The sequence below is a fragment of the Glycine max genome, chromosome 11 (genome assembly GCF_000004515.6).
Source record: "Glycine max cultivar Williams 82 chromosome 11, Glycine_max_v4.0, whole genome shotgun sequence".
NCBI classification, from domain to species: domain Eukaryota; kingdom Viridiplantae; phylum Streptophyta; class Magnoliopsida; order Fabales; family Fabaceae; genus Glycine; species Glycine max.
This window is the reverse complement of record NC_038247.2, coordinates 15138182-15157308: the sequence shown is the minus strand read 5'-3', so window position 1 is coordinate 15157308 and position 19127 is coordinate 15138182. Positions and strand designations below refer to the sequence as shown.

Genomic DNA, 19127 nt, shown 5'->3' with positions numbered 1-19127 from the left:
GCATTCGTACGCCGGCGTACAGGGAGCGCCTGGATCGACTCCGGATTCCGGATGTCTGTTGGATCCCTTATGGGGAGCACCGAGAGGTCCGGGACTTCCACGTCAGATCATGCTATTCCGGTCTCTTGCGCTGGGGGCCTGTTGTTGTTTATTACCGACCGGAAAGGGTCGTGCGACAGTTTGGCTACACGTAGACCATTCCTGCTCCTCCAGTCGATTCATGGGTCTCGTATGATGATATACACGACAAGTGGATGCACTATGAGGATCATATCGTTCCAGCAGGTGAGGTGTGCGTTGTGCTAGGGGCATGTTCTAGTGACTACATGGACTGGTTCTTCCGCATCTCCCATCCTTTCATGACACCAAGTCACGCATTAGATCATCTGCCTCATGGTCACGCCCCACAGCCCCGAGTCGCCCCTCAGGCCCCGCAGACGGATATCCCTCGTCGACATTTGCGGAGGAGCCCAAACATGTAGTGGTAAGTAATACTAATATTTTACGTCATTTACCTCAATATTTGCATAATAATTTGTGTAATTAGTTTGTTTTGTATGTAACAGGAAGTTTGTGATGACATTGCTGAGAGGTTGGAGCCCCATCTGAGTCTAGGGGTGGTCACGCCTGGCTCATCGACACATGGCGTGATCGAAGAATGCCTTAAGTTGGCCAGGAGTGTGACACAGAACCATCTTGTATATGTTAGGTCTAGACGCAGGCGGCGCACGGATCAGGCGTAGTTTATGTACATATTTTATATTGATATTCCATGTATATACAGATATTGTACATGAACTCATTTCATGAGTATTGTTGGTTTTATTTATTTTCATTAGTAATGTTAGTTTTATTTATTTTCATTGATTGTGTATTTCATTTGTGTCTATATACACGCATGTTATTAAAATGGTCTAGTTAACTTAGTTATAGTATATGTAAATTATTATAAATGGTCTAGTTAACTTAGTTTACCAACTAATAAAAAATAATTTGAAATATGATTTTAAATATAATTGAAATAAAGAAGTTCAAAAAGGTATAAAAAAATTAAACAAAAAATGGACATCATTCGTTATCTAAGATCCTTATTTTATATAACGTACTAATATTTTTAAATTATCTTATAATTACTATTTTCCCACTTATACTAATGATCATGTAAAAAATGTATTATAAACTAGATAGTATTTTAATTTTTAATATAATACTAATTATTTTTTTATATTCTTTATAATATTAATGATATGATTAATTCTTTATAATATTATCTTTTATGTATTTATTGATTTTTATTAATATGTATAAAATAACCTTAAACAATAATTATAATGGGACTGAGTAAGTATTTTAATATTATCTTCTAAACAAATTTATTCTAAAAAAATATATTAAAAAATTAATTATTTATAATAAATCAATATTTATAAATGTATTATAATTAATAAAATAAAAAAATAGATTTAATTATATTACAAATAAATATGTTGTATCTTTAAAGTATATTATAATTATTTTTCCTCTTACGGATCAAGTTGATTCGTAAGTCTCTTACGGATACGGATCAACTTACCCGGATCAAGTTGATCCGTAGGAGGAAAACCAAACAAAAACAATTTTACCATTTTTTAAGAATGTCGGGTGCACCTAGCAACACTCTAAACATATTCAACCTTTAAATAAAGTAAACATTAATTTACAGATTTTAAAATTTGGATTAATAAAGTAAGGATTAATTACAGATTTTAATGGCCGTCACTCCGCCCCTAGATTCAAGATGCACGTTTTTGGATTATAGTGGAAGAAGTATTGTGTAAAACGTAGAATGTATGTCAAAATCTAATAAATAAGGAATCCGTTATAGAGTGTAAGAAAAAAGTAACGTGTTCAAATGGGAGTATTATTCCTATTCTATCATTTGGAAAACAATATAATAAAATTTATACACACGATTTGAATGCTACAATTTGTGGCTATATCTATACTCTACACACACGGTAACTTTAGTAGTGCTTGACACCACAATGACTTTTCCATAATCCGAAGCATGTGATGATATAATAAGAAAAAAAGAACAATAATTTAGGTGCCTAATATGACCAAGTCTGGCATTGACTCAGCATGGGTTACCTTGTTCAGTCGTGGTTTCTCACGCGTTGAACTTTGACGCTTTTATGCCCTATTCACCCATACACTGAACTTAATCACTTTCCACGCAACATCTTCTTATACTTGTCCCACTCCTCATATATAAACCTCACTCACCCTCTCTTCTTTCCCACACTCAAATCCAATTCCACTCCCACCGACCAAAACGCGCAACACGTTGTAATTAAAACGACACCGAAACTAATGGGCGTCTTCAGCGAAAACCCGAATCCGGACCCGGTTGTGATCCGCCAGGTTTGGGCTTCAAATCTCGAATCCGAATTCCAACTCATCCGCGAACTCATCGACCACTATCCTTTTATCTCGATGGACACAGAATTCCCCGGTGTTGTTTTCCGACCACACCTGGACCCCACAAAACCCTACAACCACCGCAACAACAATCGCAACCGCCACTCCGACCACTACCGCCTCCTCAAGTCCAACGTCGACGCTCTCAACCTCATCCAGGTCGGCCTCACTCTCACCGACGCCGCCGGCAACCTTCCCGATCTCGCCGGAAACCGCTCCATCTGGGAATTCAACTTCCGTGACTTCGACGTTGCGCGTGACGCCTACGCGCTGGACTCCATCGATCTCCTCCGCCGTCAAGGAATCGATTTCGCGCGTAACGCCACCGACGGCGTAGAGTCCACGCGCTTCGCTGAACTCATGATGTCTTCGGGACTCGTCTGCAACGATTCCGTGAGCTGGGTGACGTTTCACAGCGCGTACGATTTCGGTTACTTGGTGAAGATCTTGACGCGCCGTAACTTACCGACGCGGTTGGAAGAATTCTTGAAAACCGTGAAGGTGTTTTTTGGGGACAACGTTTATGATGTCAAGCACATGATGAGGTTCTGTGACACGCTCTACGGCGGATTGGACCGCGTCGCACGGTCGCTTAACGTGGAACGCGCCGTAGGGAAGTGCCACCAGGCTGGGTCAGACAGCTTGCTGACGTGGCACGCGTTCCAGAAGATTGTTGACATTTATTTTGTAAAGGATGAGCACCGAAAACACGCCGGTGTATTGTATGGACTAGAGGTCTTCTGTTAATTACAAAAATTATTAAAGCATAAAAATAATAAAAATTCATTTGATTGATTGTTTATTTGTTGGATAATTTTATTTTGTTTTGTTTTATATTTTTATATTCAGAGATTATGAATGTCTCCTAGCAAGTTTTTATGTTCATTGAATGGTGAAGCTTTACATCACTAATTCTATGGGTTTGTTTAGTTTTATATTGATGTGATTTCAACGTTTGGTAGGAGATTGCGTGAATCAAAGACAAAATTACTAGTTTAGAGATGGTGCATGGAAATGATGATTATACCTTTGGTATCTCTAATTTTTTTATTGGAGTGGAATCTAAAATGTGGCTTAAATATAAACTAAAACTTCATAATTAAGTAAAGTTACAGTGTTAAGCAAGGTATTGTAATGGTATTTGGCATATTATGAGTAGTTGTCAATTTAATGAAAACTTGAGAATCGAGTAAATTACAGTGTTAAGCAAAGTGTGTGAATATTATTCTCTAATAGATTGTTTCCATTGGTTAGCCATAACAGATTCTCGCTTGATTATCATATATTGGATGCAGGAGCACAAAAGCAATGTGATTGAAGGTGAGTTTATGCCCAATTTCACATTTTATTTGTATCCTTTTACCTTATTTTCTCTTTTGCCTCAATGACTGTATTGTGAATGATAGGTTAAGGAGCTAGCCTGTTACGGAAGGATATTTCCCTCTTCCCTAATTTCTGATGATGTTTCTGAACATAATCTGAAAAAACTCAGCTGCTAATGGATTTGTTGTTATTTGTTCTTCGATTGTTTTCAGCCTATAATTGCCAGAGATTCAATTGTGAATTGGTGTAACCGGTGTAATGTTCAAAGAATCTAACGGTGCATGAGGTTGATGTAGAATTATACTTCTTCAATGAAATTCATCTCATGAATTGATAGATATAATTCATCTCAATGTAAAATGATAGTGGTAAACTCCATTCAGTTTACATATACTGATTGATTGCTTTTACACCATCATGCCATTTTACGCTTAAATGGCAACTGGCAAGGTAATTTGTTTGTATGGCATAGATGTTATTGCAACTTGACGGTATGCCGAATTTTCAAACTGGTATGAATATATGATACTTAATTATTGGTTAACATAGATTAAGGTTATTATCTGGAACTACTTTTAAGGCATGTTATATATATAGGATTGTATAATTTCGTACTGCAGCTTTTTACTGGCGTATCTGATTTATCTCATGTCAAAATGGTTGTGGCACTAAGACTTTCAAAGAAAATATACATGTATATGATTTTTTATGAACTTGAAGATATTTATGCATACGAGCTATCGAATTTGCTGAGTGTAACAGCAGGCTCCCAAGTAAGTTACTTTTAAGGATCCTTTAATGATTGCTTAGTTTCATGGACAACAGATATGGGACAAGTTGGGCACATGTATGTGCTGTTGTGTCATGCTTATGTATGACCACTTCCTTGATTCTTGCAACTTGTAACTTCGGTTCATTTTTAATTGGATTTCATTTTCTCTCCCATTTTTCTAAATTAGTACTGTCGGTTTTTCTTTAAGATGTTGGAATGATGACTGAACAAAAGCTTGGTCAAGAGAGTAATTTAGTTGCTTCTTTTTCTGATATCCACATAATGGATTCATTATTCTTCTCTCTAATTATTTGGCTGCAGATTTTTATTGCAAATGTTTTAGAAAATTTGTCACTGGTTAGTCTGATTTCCACGGTCAATCTCGAGATATTTCTCCTAAATAGTTTGACTGAATTAAACGAACAAAAGATATACTTAAAAGAATGGTGCAAACAGGTATTAGCTTTTAAAGCCTTTACTTACTGCTCATGATAGGGAAAAATCTGTTTTCTTACTATCCGCATCCCACCCCTTTTATATATCAGTGATTATGGGAGTGTGTTGAGAATTGAGGAGGTAAACACTAAGTGAGTCTTTCTTTTATTTATATGATATTCAATTTTTTTATTCGACGTTATAAGAGATTTTATCTCATGCTTAAATTCTACCTAAGGATACTTTATGTTGGGGAAAAACATAATTATTTTTTTATTTGTATTGATGAGAAAACACGTAATTGAAGAAAAAGACAATATCATAAAAAAATAAAAAAAATCTCACAAATTTACTTAACGTAGTTTGGGCTCTCATCCCTACTTCACACCATCTATGTTAACATAATATAATTCTTCATTCTTACATCCATTATCTTTTCAAAACAAGTTTTTGGGATCAGTTGGACAAACTTAAAAATCTTCTCACCACATGGCCTCTTCTCTCTCTCACCTAGAGGGGTGATTCCCTCTCTAGGCTAAACAATTATTCTCATCTTAAATAAGGAAACAAATTCCTAATATACATATAATATATTAACAAATCCTAAAGATAAGATAATATCTTTTCATAAACAATATCTTAAGATTTAAAATTATAAATTTGAATTGTTTTTTAACAGTTTAGGAGTTAAAAAGCTTTGATCAAATTTTGTCTTCTTAGTATGGAAAACATATATATGCAGCTAACTTTAAAAGATGCCTTTGCAGTATTTAAAATGCACTCTATTTATTATATGAGGACGAGGAGTAGGAGAACATCTTTACAAATGGCAGAACCACTGAAAAGTAACTTGTTTTGTTAAATTCTACTCTTTTCCTACCCAGAAATATCTCCAAAACCCTTTCAGAAAAAAATAGAGAATCTTGTGGAATATTCATAAATTCCAGAAGACGCTCAGATCTCTCAGTCACTAAATCCCTTGTTAAGTCCCTACAACATATTTAAAAGACATCGTTACTCGTTAAGATCTATCACCAGTTTGATCACTACTAGAAGACCCCATATGAAAGAATATGTCTAGTCTTCAAGAATGGACCAGTGCTCTTTAACTGCTACTTCTGAAGAGCAATATGTTAATATTGAGATCCCTGAACAACTGATCAGGGGTTGGCAACAACAGGGATACACCCATCTTCACTATGGAGCAATTAGGCTGGTGTTATCCTTACATGGTAGAAGAGGACTTCCTGTAACTGCCAGAGTCTCCCTTCTAGACTCCAATTACATCCACTATGAAAATGTTGTGATCAGAACTGTATTAACTACCCTCTATGCTGGAAGTGTAGTTCTCACCATTTTCCTAAATTACAACGTCAATTTGAGAGATCCCACTCTCCCACAAAGAATGAAAGTTCAAATACAGAATCATGTTGTCAATCTATCTATGCCTACTAGCCATGATAGTGCTCTCTTTATCCTGACTAATAATCAGGAAGAAACTCCATCTATTGTCCAAATCCCCAGAAACATCTCTAGAAAAGAACTACAGGAGCTGATCCCTCTTCAATGGGTGACCGGTTATGAGAAGCTCAGAGAGAATACTAAGCATGTTAGTACTTCTCAGGCCACTTTCAGAAGATCTATAGATGGGCTTGTAACCACGACCTTCAAGAAACCAGATGAAGCCAATAACAACAACTCTTCAGAGGTTTTTCATTCTTTAATGATAAAACCTAAAGTTAAAGAAGATAGCAGAATGTCGATATTTGCCGTCAAGGCAGATGGAAGTGTGATATATTCAGATAAAGTAAATAGACACTTTATTTGGGATGTTGCTCCCGAAATGTGTGATTCAGACTGTTCCTGTGATGACCATGATGGAGACACAGATGAAAATACAGATGATGATGATGATGATGAAGACAAATGGAAGCCAGAGCCAAGGCCTTGCAAACCACCTCCACCACCACAAAGAAGGAGTGACCCTAAAAATGGACCGTGGACGGGGATAAAGAAGAAATATCCAGAAGACCCTCTTTGGAAGGAGAAAAGGATGGTAGAAATTCTAGGCTGGAATCATCCATCTTTGAAGATCCCTGAGGCACCTATACCTTGCATGATGTTTGCTTCCACCACATCCTATGATCAAGAGTTTCCATCTCTTGACAGAAAAGCAGACCCAGTGACAAAAGTTTCAACCAAGCCTTACATAATTCCTACAGAAGTAGGGCCAGAAGGGAAGCTTAAAAGCCCTAGCCAAGCCGAAGAAGTCTTAAACTGAGAGACAGATAATGCCAGAGCTCAGAATCGTCTCTTGAAAAAGATAGATGAGAAGATTGACAAGATATGTACCCAAGTGAGCACAAATGATGAAAAGTTATAGTATTGTCTGAAAGAGAAACAATACCATAAACTCTCCAAGGAAATTTCTCACCTTAGAAGAAGAATGGAGAAAGACCACCTTCGGAGCAGCTTCTGATGCCAAAGAGAGGGAAATAAGGAGGCTTAAAGCTCAAGTCCAAGATCTAGATAGATACATAGAATCAAAGATGATAGAAAAACAAAAGGTTGTCTTAGATCCTTATTCCTTTTTAACCCCTCCTTCTCCTACTTTCTATTCTTCATTCCCAAGCCCTCCAGACTACTTTCTTCCCAAAGCTAGCTCGTCTTGGTCTTTGCCCACAGTCTCGGCTTATAAGAAAAAACCAGAACCTCCAAAGAGAGAATCCACAAAATTAAATATCTCTTCCCAAGAGTCAGCCAAATCTCCCACAAGATTAGGAGAAACTCTAAAGAAAGATCCCCATGACTTTCAAGATTCTCAATTCTCAAGATCCCTACTCCCAGTGATCAATTCAACACAAGCTAGAAACCTCAGACAAACCTAATGAAACTAGAACAAAATATGATGAATCTAAGGAACAATTTGAAATCTTTGACAGAAGCAGAAAAATCTTATTCTGACGAGGAAAAAGAGGTTGGATACATGGAATCTCAAACATCTTGATGGTCCGATCCACATAAGAACCATTCTATGATTCTCCCAGAAGAAGAACCAGTGATCTCAAAGGGTTCATCCTGCAAGCCGAATGCAGGACCTTGGTTTACCCTTGATGATACTTCCCCAAGAGAATGGGAAAAAAAATCATTGAGATGGGAGCATGGCTCAATACAAAATTCATGAAAGATGCAGATCCTTACAAGGTAATTAAAGAATTTTGTTGTCGGATGATGGGAACATTGAAGGAATGGTATCACAATCTAGGAGCTGTGCGTCAAAACCAATTCCATGAATTGGGATTTACTGTAGCTGTTCTAGGAACTCTCCATCAAGAATTTATTGGAGAAGGAAAGATCATTGAAAGAAAGATCAGGCAAGAATTCTTGAAATGAGGTGTTGTTCTTTAAAAATAAAAGATTTGGATAGACACTTCCAAAGAATGAATAAGAGATTTTATCTTATCGACAGTCTCAATGATCCTAGCTTGGAGAATACATATGTAGATTCATTACCAGAAGAAATACAACCAGAATTGAACAAGATGGTAGCGACCGCTCAAATGGATTTTTCTACTATGTTTATGGGACAAATCCATCTCAATTCACTTTGGAGGTCGTTGACAAATCATGTAGACAACACCAGTATTTCTCGGATATCATGAACAAAAAAGCCAAGTATAGCAGAGCATGCAAAAAGCCTTACTTGGAGATCAAATGTAGAAAGAAGACTTGCCATTGCTTACCAAAGAAAAAGAAAGTCTTACAAGCTGACACCAAGGGAAAAAGAAGGTCATTGAAGTTTTTTAGGAAAAGTCGGAGGAAAGGAAAATCCAAGGGACAAAGATGTTTCATTTGCAACTAGGATATTTTGCAAAAAATTGTCCTAAGAAGTCACAAAAGGCCATCAAACTAATCTCTCATCTTCAAATCGATGAATATGATGATATAGAATCTTTGTATTCTGAACAGAGTGAACTAGATGATGAGACTGAATTTGCCTTAAATCAGACAGATTCTTCTGACGAAGAATCTCCCACTTCTCCAATCTCCATCTTCTCTATACAAGAAAAACAGTTTATCAGGTCAGCGATTCCTCAACCATGTGTTGAAATTCAAGTATTGACAAAAAAGTTTGAAAAACCTATCAAAGTTATTGCTTTCATAGACACTGGAGCTCAAAGGACGATGATGAATCTAGATATTCTTCCACAAGAATATTGGAAAGATGAAGTAGCTTATTTTGTAGCAGCTGATGGGAAAGTTTTCAAAACTGACTTAGTAAGTCATGCTCAATAGGCATCAAGTTTTTCCCTGATTGTATCATCTGGACCAAAGTCATTGGAAGCAAATTTCTTGATAGAGACCTCCTCATAGGAATGGATGTCTATACTGTTGTCGATAAACTCCAAATACATTCTACCGGGATCAAATTCAAAAGAGAATTCAATCCTTTTTCAGAAATTACAAGGCTTTTCTCTCTTTAGCAGAAGCCCCACCAAAAGTTGGAGAGTTTAAACAAAAGATCTCCTCCCTATGCGCAGACAGTCATGAAGATTTCAACCATCCATATCCTTTCTGGAAAAACAAAGAATACTTTGTTGATCTACCATTCAGATTAAATGAAGATATCAATCCAACAAAAACAACCCATCCAGGGATGACACCTTCAGATCTACAAGCAGACAAGAATGTCAAGATCTGCTGAGGCAAGGTCTGATTGAGCCAACCCGGTCAAATGGGCATGCCAAGCTTTTTACGTAGGAAAAAAGAGCTGAAAAAATTAAGGGGAAAGAAAAGATTAGTCATTGACTATAAGCCTCTCAATCATTCTCTCAAAGATGATAAGTTTCCAATCCCAAAGGCCTCATCTCTCCCAACCTTGATCAGAGAATCAAACTTATTTTCAAAGTTTGATTTAAAATCAAGTTTTTGGCAACTTGGCCTATAACCAGAAGACTGGTATAAAACAGCCTTTTGTATTCCAAATGCTCGGTATCAATGAACAGTCCTACCTTTTGGTCTGAATGTAGCACCCTCTCTCTTCCAGAAAGCCATGACCAAAATCTTTAAACCTATTCTAGAAAACACTCTTGTCTACATAGATGACATCCTCATTTCTTCTCAAAAGATATTGCCTCTCATAAAAAATTGCTGAATAGATAGCCAACCAGCATGGGATCATGCTCTCAGAAAGTCACACATAGTTCAAGAGCTGTTAAATTTTCCTGATAAAGATCTCACAGGTAAACAAATCCAACAATTCTTGGGAATGGTAGATTATATCAAAGATTTTATCCCCAAATCAGCTCAATATACCAACTCATTGTCCAAACTTTTGAAGAAAAATTCTTCTCCATGGTCAGAAGAATAGACGATAGCAGTTAGTTCTTCTCCATGCCCAAAATCCCCCAGCCTTGGAGATTCCTAGAACAGGCCAGAGAGGATATTAGAAACTGATGCAAGAGATCATTATTAGGGAGCTATCATGATAGAACAAGACGGAGAGAAGAATTATTATTGTGGTCATGCTACTGGACAATTCAAGGAAGCTGAGAAACATTATCATACTGCATTCAAAGAGGCATTGACAGTAAAAATGGAATCAAGAAATTTGATTTTCATTTGAGAGGACATCAGTTTTAGGTTCACATGAACAATTAGTCATTCCCAAAAATTTTGGAATTCAAAAACAAAATGCCACCAGATCCTCAAATCTTAAGGCTCAAGGATTGGTTCTCCATATATGATTTTTCTGTGAAACACACAAAGGGAAGAATAATTTGATTCCTGATTTCTTATCCAGACCAAACAACTAGACCGTTAAGGTGATAACTTCCACTCACTCTTTCCCATTGATATTCATGGTAAAATCATTATCTGAGACAACCAAAACTATTAAGGTTTTCCCTCCAAGATTGATTAGCCATACTCCTGCACAGATCCTTGAATATGCTAAGTCTCATTACTTCCATATTCTACATGAAACCATGAGATTCAAATATACTCCAGAACAAATATTTGACCCTGAGATACCCTTTGAAGGTATATTTGAACTGTTCCGTGAGATTGGGTGGGATTTGTGTGAACCAACCATATAGATCATTTGGTGTAATACAGTACAATATTCAATCTCCATCGCCCTAAAACCTTTGATGACATACGACATCTTAACAGATCCATATAAAGATGAATATCTTTTATGGATAATGTTAGAGTGGTTTTCTCCTTTAGCATGGTGGCATATGAAGCTGAAACAAATTCTGGACATTGAGAACTAGTTTTTAGTGTGATTATTCACCGTCCTTACTTTATGGAGCAAGGACAACTCTGGTCTAGATGAAGCTCAAATTTGGGAAACTTTTGAAGCATATCCCTTGGAAGAAAGTTATAGCAACCAGCTGGCAAGACATCTCTGTGAAGTTAACAATTACTCATACAAACCTTTGGATCCAAATCTAGCAAGTTCATCCCAAAGGCCAAGGGATAGTTATCCTACTAATAGGATAATACTTCAGAATACTAATGATGGTCAAATCCAAACAAAGATATATGTTCCAGAACCTGAGTTTCAAAAGGTGAAAGATTTGGTTTATATATAGTTGTTATTAAATATTAATTGATGCAAGTGTTAGTCTCATATATGACCTAACGAATTGCGTATGAAAGTGTGTATTGGAAGAATGAAAGTAGTCTTTAATAAAAGAAAGGTGACTATGACTATTCGTTGCATAATTAGTTTTCAAGTTGTTGTTTCCTGCACCAAACATTTAGAAGAAGTGAATGAAAGAACGTATAACATGCATTTGACTGGTCTGAAGGCTTTTATTTTATCTCAATTGTATATGCTTTGGGGGAAAATATATGCAAGTTGGAACTCCAGCTTTGGAGAAGTACACTGCATAGTATGTTTGATGCTAAGTTACAGCTTGTCTATTATGGTTATATTTGTCTTTTACTCAGGGTTTGCGTTCCTAGGCTGAATAGTTAGTTGTCTTTCTTATATCAGTTCATACTTGTTAGATAAAATTACAAAATGGAGGATCAGAAAGTGATATACCTAATACCATTATTTTCATAACTTGAAAATTATTCATGTAAAAGAAAAATAAATAAAAAAACTTCATTAGACAATTAAAAGCAAAGAGTTTGATGAGTGTTGGGTCGTGTTTAGAAATATTAGAGCATTCTTAGTGGTAGTAACCCATTTTGAATTCAAAAGTTATTTTTTGTGGGTGATGCAATTTCACATGAGATACTAGAACTCATCTTCATTTTTTTCTAATGGTAAAACTTACTTTGAGTTGAAAGCTTACTTTTTGTAGGTCTCCCAATGGATCCAACATTTTTATAGTTTTATTTAAACTTATATTTAATATTTTTTTGTCTTAATCCTCTGATTCATTAGAGAAAAGAGATTCTGATTCATTCGTAGTTTGGTCAGGACGTAAATAAAGTTTGATAAAAAAAAAATATTTTCATCAAGGATCGACCTCTAGATAATAAATATTTTTTCAAAATTATTTAATTGTTAACAAGCTTAATTTATTAAAAAAATAGAATTAAAAAAGTACATAGTAGTTTGCAATTGATAAAGAAGATTAAAATTTCATATTTTTTTAAAAGTGAAAGACGAAATGTTTCAATTAAACAATAAAAAAATTAAAATCATAAGTATTTTAAAAGTGAGGGACAAAATATCTCATTTAAAAAATAAAAAACTAAAATAATGAATTTAAAAAAAATAAGAGGACGGAAATTGTATTTTAGCCAAATATTAATTATGAATTTTATATTAATCTATTAAATTTTTTAGCTGTAAACATAATTTAACAATGTTTTATAATCAAGTAATTACTCTCAATAGATAAAATGATTAATCTTTTCCATATAAATTATAAATAAAAAAATAAAATAAATGAGAAAAAATGTTGAGACGGAAGAACTTAGAAATAAAGACAATTATTTATTAATAATTTCTATTTCAACAATTTAATATAACATATGTTATTCACTTTGACAATTAAATTCAACTCTTAATAAAATAAGAGAAAAAGAAGAAGAAAAAAGATTAAAAATAAAATAGTGAAGATAATTTGAAATAAAAATTTTAATTTTAATTCTTTTAAAATTACTCTTACAATAATTTGATTACACATATATGCACACAAGCACATACATGCACTCACACATACACATATAAAAATTGTTCAAAGGCTTCAGTATTCCCACTACTTTCTAATTATAAAAGTGGAAAAGTACTACATTTACAATAAATTTTTATAATTCATTATTGTCAATCAATTTTTATTACATCATAAATTTTATCTCACAATTTTATTCTCTACCCATCTTTTTCATTTGTTATAAAAGTATATTATAAGTTTTTGACATATAAGTAAAACTATTCCTTATAGTGTTACATTAATGTTAAAAATGGTACGGTTTTGGCTTGTGATTTAGAGAGTTTTTTAAAATAAAATTTATGCTTTGAAATTTATAAATCGAAAAAATGAACATTGTAAAAAAAATATTTGATTAATAAAAATCAATTCAAATTAGTCAATTAAAATAACTTCTAAATATTTGCTTAAGTCATGTGTTTTCATGAAAACAAATAAAACATATGATTAGTTGTATTTCAAAGAGAAACAGAATATTATGCTTTCTTATTTGTAGATTGTCTTATACATATCATCCTACAAGAATAGGTTAAAGATTCATATTTTAAGAAATTTTTATTTAGGTTAAATTACTCATTTGCTCCCTATAATTTCCCGATTCTTATTTTTTTGGTCCCTATTGTTTCAAAGTGATTTTTTTAGTTCCTATAATTTACATTTTAATTCTCTTTTACTTTCTATAGTTTTGAAAAGTGATTTTTTTAGTCCTTATAATTTATATTTTAATTTTCTTTTAGTCTCTATAGTTTGAAAGTGCTTTTTTTAGTTCATATACTTTAAATTTTAATTTTCTTTTAATATTTATCATCAAAATATGAGTAATATTATCAATTACAATTAATTACAAAAAATATTAGCAAGTAATTCGTAACTAATTTATTGTAAGATAATTTGTAATAAAAAATAATTGATAATTTATAACCAATTTATAACTAATTATTTTTATATTTTTTTGTAGTAAGGACTAAAAGATAATTGAAATACAAATTATAGGTACTAAAAATATCACTTTCAAACTCTACGGACTAAAAGAGAATTAAAATACAAACTATAAAGACTAAAAATAACACTTTTAAACTACAGGAATTAAAAGAAAATTAAAATGTAAACTATAGGGACTAAAAAAACCACTTTCAAATTATAAGAACTAAAAAGTTAAGAATCATGAAACTATAAGAACCAAATGAATTATTTAACATTTCATCTAAAAGGACTATCTAAGCATACGCAAACATTTTAAAGAAATTTCACAAAAAAAAAAATCTAATTTAAAAGAAACAAGTAAAAGAAAAATCTACCAATTATTGTACCTCAAATGTTGAAAAAAGAAAAGTTAAGCAATAGGGCAACAATTTAGTAAACACAACATGCTTGTGTTAGAAAAGGAGAAAACCTACAAAAATCACTTACCCTTACCAAAATGCGAGATAAGTAGAAAGCTTTATGACTTCATATGTGACAAGTTAGTGAAAGATATTTATTATTGCACTAAATGCACCAACATCCATATTTTCATTGGTATAGAGAAGCTTCAATGAATATTTTCTCATTTCCTATAAAAGTCTCTAGAAGAACAAATGAAGACAACAATTCTAAACGAACAATTTTTGCAATCTCTTTCTAATTAAGTGTCTTCTTTGTATGCAATAACTTTCTATGAGTTCTTGAGCTTATATCGTGTACATTCGCGTGATAGGACAATAGCCTTGTGAGTTTACCCTAAAGCATTTCTTTGTGAAATTGAAGAGAGCATGAAGATGCTTAATTTGTTAAGAAAGAATACTTATATAGTTGCTTGAAGAGAAAATTTATAAGGAAGCTTGAAGCAAAGAATACTTGTAGATAAATCAAAGAATACTTATTCTTTTTTACATCGTCTGGTTATATGTTTTCAACTAATCAACTTAAGAACTAAATTGTATATTGTCAACCAAGTGCTCTCAATAACTCAAGAGGGGTCAAATTGAGCTCTTTTAAAAACATAACTCAACATTAAATCATAAGAGATCCAATTATGAAGAATATATGAGAGAAAACTCAAACCCTTAACCCAAACAAACTAATGCATCTTAACATTCACTGCATGTCTTCATTTTGGTAAAATCGTTATTGATTTAAGAGTCAAAATACCTTTTGCAAATATCTAACCCCTATTTAGGATATGTCAACCATATTAGAGTGGAGAGTCATTGTTCATACACTTCGAATGTTGGTCAGCAAGAGAAGTATTTTCATCAAAGTTATTCTAGAGTTCAATCAAGCTAACCTTTCACACTTTAATCACAACAAAAATTATGACACTACAAGAAAAATCACCTATGCCTACAAACACTTATACCTACATGTTTAATCTAGTGTAGGTAAAACCTAAAAAAAACTTTTACCTACAAATATTTATCATAGGTGAAATCCAAGACTTATATCTATAGTTGTTTGGTGCAGGAAAAACTCAATATATAAAAAAAATCAACCTATACAAATAGTGAGTGTATGTAAAATCTTAAAGACCTTACACCTATGTTATTTGGTGTAGGTAAAATTCCAAACAAAAAAAAGTATACCTACAATCAAGTAGTGTAAGTAAAATCATAAAAACTTTTACATACAAATGATGAGTGTAGATGAAATCTCAAAGAACTTATACCTATAACAACTTGGCGTAAGTAAAATTACTCTTCTTATATAAATAAAATTATTTTATATAAAAATTACTTGTAAATGATTTTTAATATATATTATTTTTATAATAAAAAATTACTTGTAGTAATTATTTTCTAATATTCAATACTAAATATTTTAATTACTTTTTACTTTTTTATGTCAATTACTTTTTACTTTGAAGCCTCTTAACCGTCACTACGAAAAATTACTTTGAAGACAAACAGAAACATTAAAAACGAGTGAGGAAAAGTGATATTTTGAAAGTTGTAGAAAGCAAGAATGAATGAACATACCTAATAAACAAAACAGAGTCTTCGGCCAAAGGCCTTTTTCCACTACAAATAGACTCAATCCAGTGGTATGCAAATGACGTTTTCATAATGAGATTTTATTCAGAAATTAGAGATAAAACCTATTGGGTGTGTTTGGACTCTGAAATGTACCACGATATATGTGGCAGAATGTCCAAAATGTGTCATGCAAATCCCTGGCAACGAGCTCTTGAACAGGAGGAATGGAGTTACGAGAGGAGGAAAAATCTTATCGATGGCATGGCGAAGGATGGAGAAACCACCGTGAGTGCTTGTATTGCTGGCGGTGAGTTGCTAGTGTTTCATAGCTCGTTGCTGGTGTCGATGATGTGTGAACGAAGATGATGTATGCCTTCAAAAATACTATTCAGTCCATTTTTAACTTCCCATAAGGTGTTTGTGAAAATGCTACAATGAGGAGGGAACTTCTGGTAACTCCATCAATAAGATATCTTCCTTTATTTTCAACTCTATTGTTAATTACAAGTTTAATTAGTGATTATTACCGACATGTATCTTTAATTTGTATCATAAAATTGAGAGATTGTAACATATGATTCTTTTTCTCTCCATGGATTAGGTGTTGATTCAACTTGGAGATATACTAAATTAAGGTGAAGATGAAATTGTTATCTTGTCCTTGCTGCAATCATTGGATAAACAGGCAAAAACTTCTACAATTGTTATCTTGTCGGTTATGGTAAACACAACTTGATAATGCATTCGTCTACGTTGGTTCAAGTTATGGAGATTCATAGGTGGGGTAATGAACTGGAAAATTAATTTATAAATTTTCATTTTGTGAGATCATAACATGAAAGTGAATTATTTCCAAATTTTTGTCTCCCCAAGTACTAATTTTGAACTAGTATGGAGACTTTGACTTATTTCATTATTTTAATATGAAATAAAATCTGTAGATTACGTTGGGTTGATTGCTTATTAATTGTATTTAGATTTGAGAATTTATGACTCTTGAATGTACTTGTTTAAATATAGCTTAGAGAGCACAACTTTATTTATATAGTAAAACAACAAGGTTGAGAGTTTTGAAATATTACTATAAATATATACCCTTTTTGGTATAATAAAACCTTTTCTTTTTGTTTTCTATAATAATTAGTGCATGGTTAATCTTCTGCATACCTATATAAAAATTATGTGGCATCAAAATATCAGTATAGATGTGTGTATAATGTGTTTGTGTATATTTTTATGTTTTCAATTTTAACAAATTTTGATTTCTTGCCAAAAACATTTTTTTTTTATCTGTAACTACACAAGACATAAGACAGGAATGATATCTTAGTACCTACTATGAGGTATGCTTTCAGTGGATTTCTTCAAAATACAAAATGTTTGTGTAGCTTCTTTTTAGTTTCTTTGTTATATAAAAGATTGTCCATTTTTTGAAAAAAATAAGAAATTTATTTAGAGTTTTTGTATAATACAAAACTGTGGGTAGGTCATAATTGGAATCAAACTACAAGAATTAAAATGCGTTAGAACTTTAAATAAATAAAGATTTAAACTTATATAATGTGTTAATATTCTTGAACCTTCTTTTGTAAGCTTAAGTTTTGCATGTTCCTTTGTAGTTAATTTGATTAATTTTTGTAAATCGATGCCATAAATTGATGCTATTATGTTGTACTCTTCTATGCTTTATTAGTTTATTTTATGGCAGTCACCTACCATTAGCTAATAAACCAACATTATAGGTCACTTCAAGCTCTGTCAGACTGGTTAGCTCCACAACAAGAGAACTTTGGAATGAATGGCATGCACCATCAGGCTATTCAATAAATGTAGCTACGGTAAACACTACCCAGGTGTGATTTGGATGCTTTACAAAACCATTATCTTAAAAAATTATAGGCGATATTTTTTTAATGGTTTTTTAATTGCAATGGGTTCCCACGCCAATGTGGCTTATTTGAACATAAATCCCATTGGTGAAAACCCCAATCACAGTAATCTAGCAGCAGTTGGAATGTGGACAAACATAAGTGTTAGAATTTTTTCTCTTCCTGATCTGAGTGTCATCACAAAGGAACAATTAGGAGGGTAGATCATGCCTTGTTTTGTTCTTTGTGCATTTGAAGGGGTAGGTTTTCCTTGAGTTATTTTTTGTAGCTGCTTTTATATTTTTTTTTTATTCTGGCATTTTGCTTTCTTGCTTTATTTCTTGTAAGTTCTATTTTTGAAGTAGAGATTTTGGATTTTCACATTTGTGACAGTTGTGAGGAATATACAAGATCAGCAACATTAATATCTTTTTACTCTTATGCTCATATTTAATTGAGGCATTGCTTAACTTTAAATGTCACAAGTTTAATGGTAGTTTCCTTCTTAAAAATATCTTATTAAAGTGTGTTGCTTTTTTCATTTTATTCTCCAGATATCGTACTTGCTGTGTGCCCTCGATGATTGTCATCTCTTAAACTTTATGTGGAATACAAGTACCGGTGAATTAACAGATAGGAAAAAGATATCTCTTGGGACACAACCTATTACACTACGGGCTTTCTCCTCCAAAAATACTACTCATGTATTTGCTGCATCTGATCGGCCAACTGTAATTTATAGTAGTAAAAAAAAATTACTTTATAGTAATGTGAATCTGAAGGAAGTGACTCATGTGTCTTTTCAATTCCGCTGCTTTTCTAGACAGTATCTTAGTCTTTGTTAGTTTGACTTACTACAGTTGTTTACATATCCCCTTATGTTGTTCTTGGATCTTGTACAATTTAATGTAAAATCCTTTACTGGTGATGATACTCATCTACTGTTAATAACTAAAACAGTTTGCCAATTGCAAAAGAAGGTGAGCTTACTATTGGCACTATTGATGATATACAAAACTTCATATTCGCTCTATTCTGCTAGGGGAGCATGCACGACGTATCTGCCACCAGGAGCCATCTAGGACTTTTGATATTTGTATTTTGAAATACAATCCAGCTAGTGGTGAAGACTTTGAAA

The 19127-nt window shown here is 33.1% G+C and overlaps 2 protein-coding genes and 1 long non-coding RNA gene across 6 annotated transcripts; all 3 read left to right on the top strand.

Moving 5' to 3' along the window:
- Window positions 1-1922: 1922 nt before the first annotated feature.
- LOC100500357 (probable CCR4-associated factor 1 homolog 11) lies at window positions 1923-3262 on the top strand. The gene has a single exon (XM_003538049.5). It carries the CDS (start codon window positions 2353-2355, stop codon window positions 3205-3207), a length of 855 nt encoding a protein of 284 aa, XP_003538097.1. The 5' UTR covers window positions 1923-2352; the 3' UTR covers window positions 3208-3262.
- A 1-nt stretch (window position 3263) lies between these two features.
- On the top strand, window positions 3264-9480 carry LOC106795195 (uncharacterized). Of its 2 annotated transcripts, none has more exons than XM_014764111.3 (2): window positions 3264-3780; window positions 3996-9480. In XM_014764111.3, the coding sequence occupies exon 2, from the start codon at window positions 6081-6083 to the stop codon at window positions 7269-7271; it is 1191 nt and encodes a 396-aa protein (XP_014619597.1). In that variant the 5' UTR covers window positions 3264-3780; window positions 3996-6080; the 3' UTR covers window positions 7272-9480. The 2 variants fall into 2 exon arrangements, with proteins under 2 accessions (XP_014619597.1, XP_014619596.1); XM_014764110.3 differs by having other exon boundaries at window positions 3867-9480.
- A 6630-nt stretch (window positions 9481-16110) lies between these two features.
- Window positions 16111-18917, top strand: LOC102661088 (uncharacterized). Of its 3 annotated transcripts, XR_416759.4 has the most exons (4): window positions 16111-16573; window positions 16723-16900; window positions 17864-17974; window positions 18544-18917. It is a non-coding gene; the product is annotated as an uncharacterized lncRNA (long non-coding RNA). The 3 variants fall into 3 exon arrangements; XR_005887265.1 differs by having other exon boundaries at window positions 17864-18917; XR_005887266.1 differs by having other exon boundaries at window positions 16723-18249.
- Window positions 18918-19127: the final 210 nt, after the last annotated feature.

Coding starts and splice junctions, on each gene's coding strand:
- LOC106795195 (XM_014764111.3), top strand. CDS start 6,081: ATGGACCAGTGCTCTTTAACTGCTACTTCTGAAGAGCAATATGTTAAT.
- LOC100500357 (XM_003538049.5), top strand. CDS start 2,353: ATGGGCGTCTTCAGCGAAAACCCGAATCCGGACCCGGTTGTGATCCGC.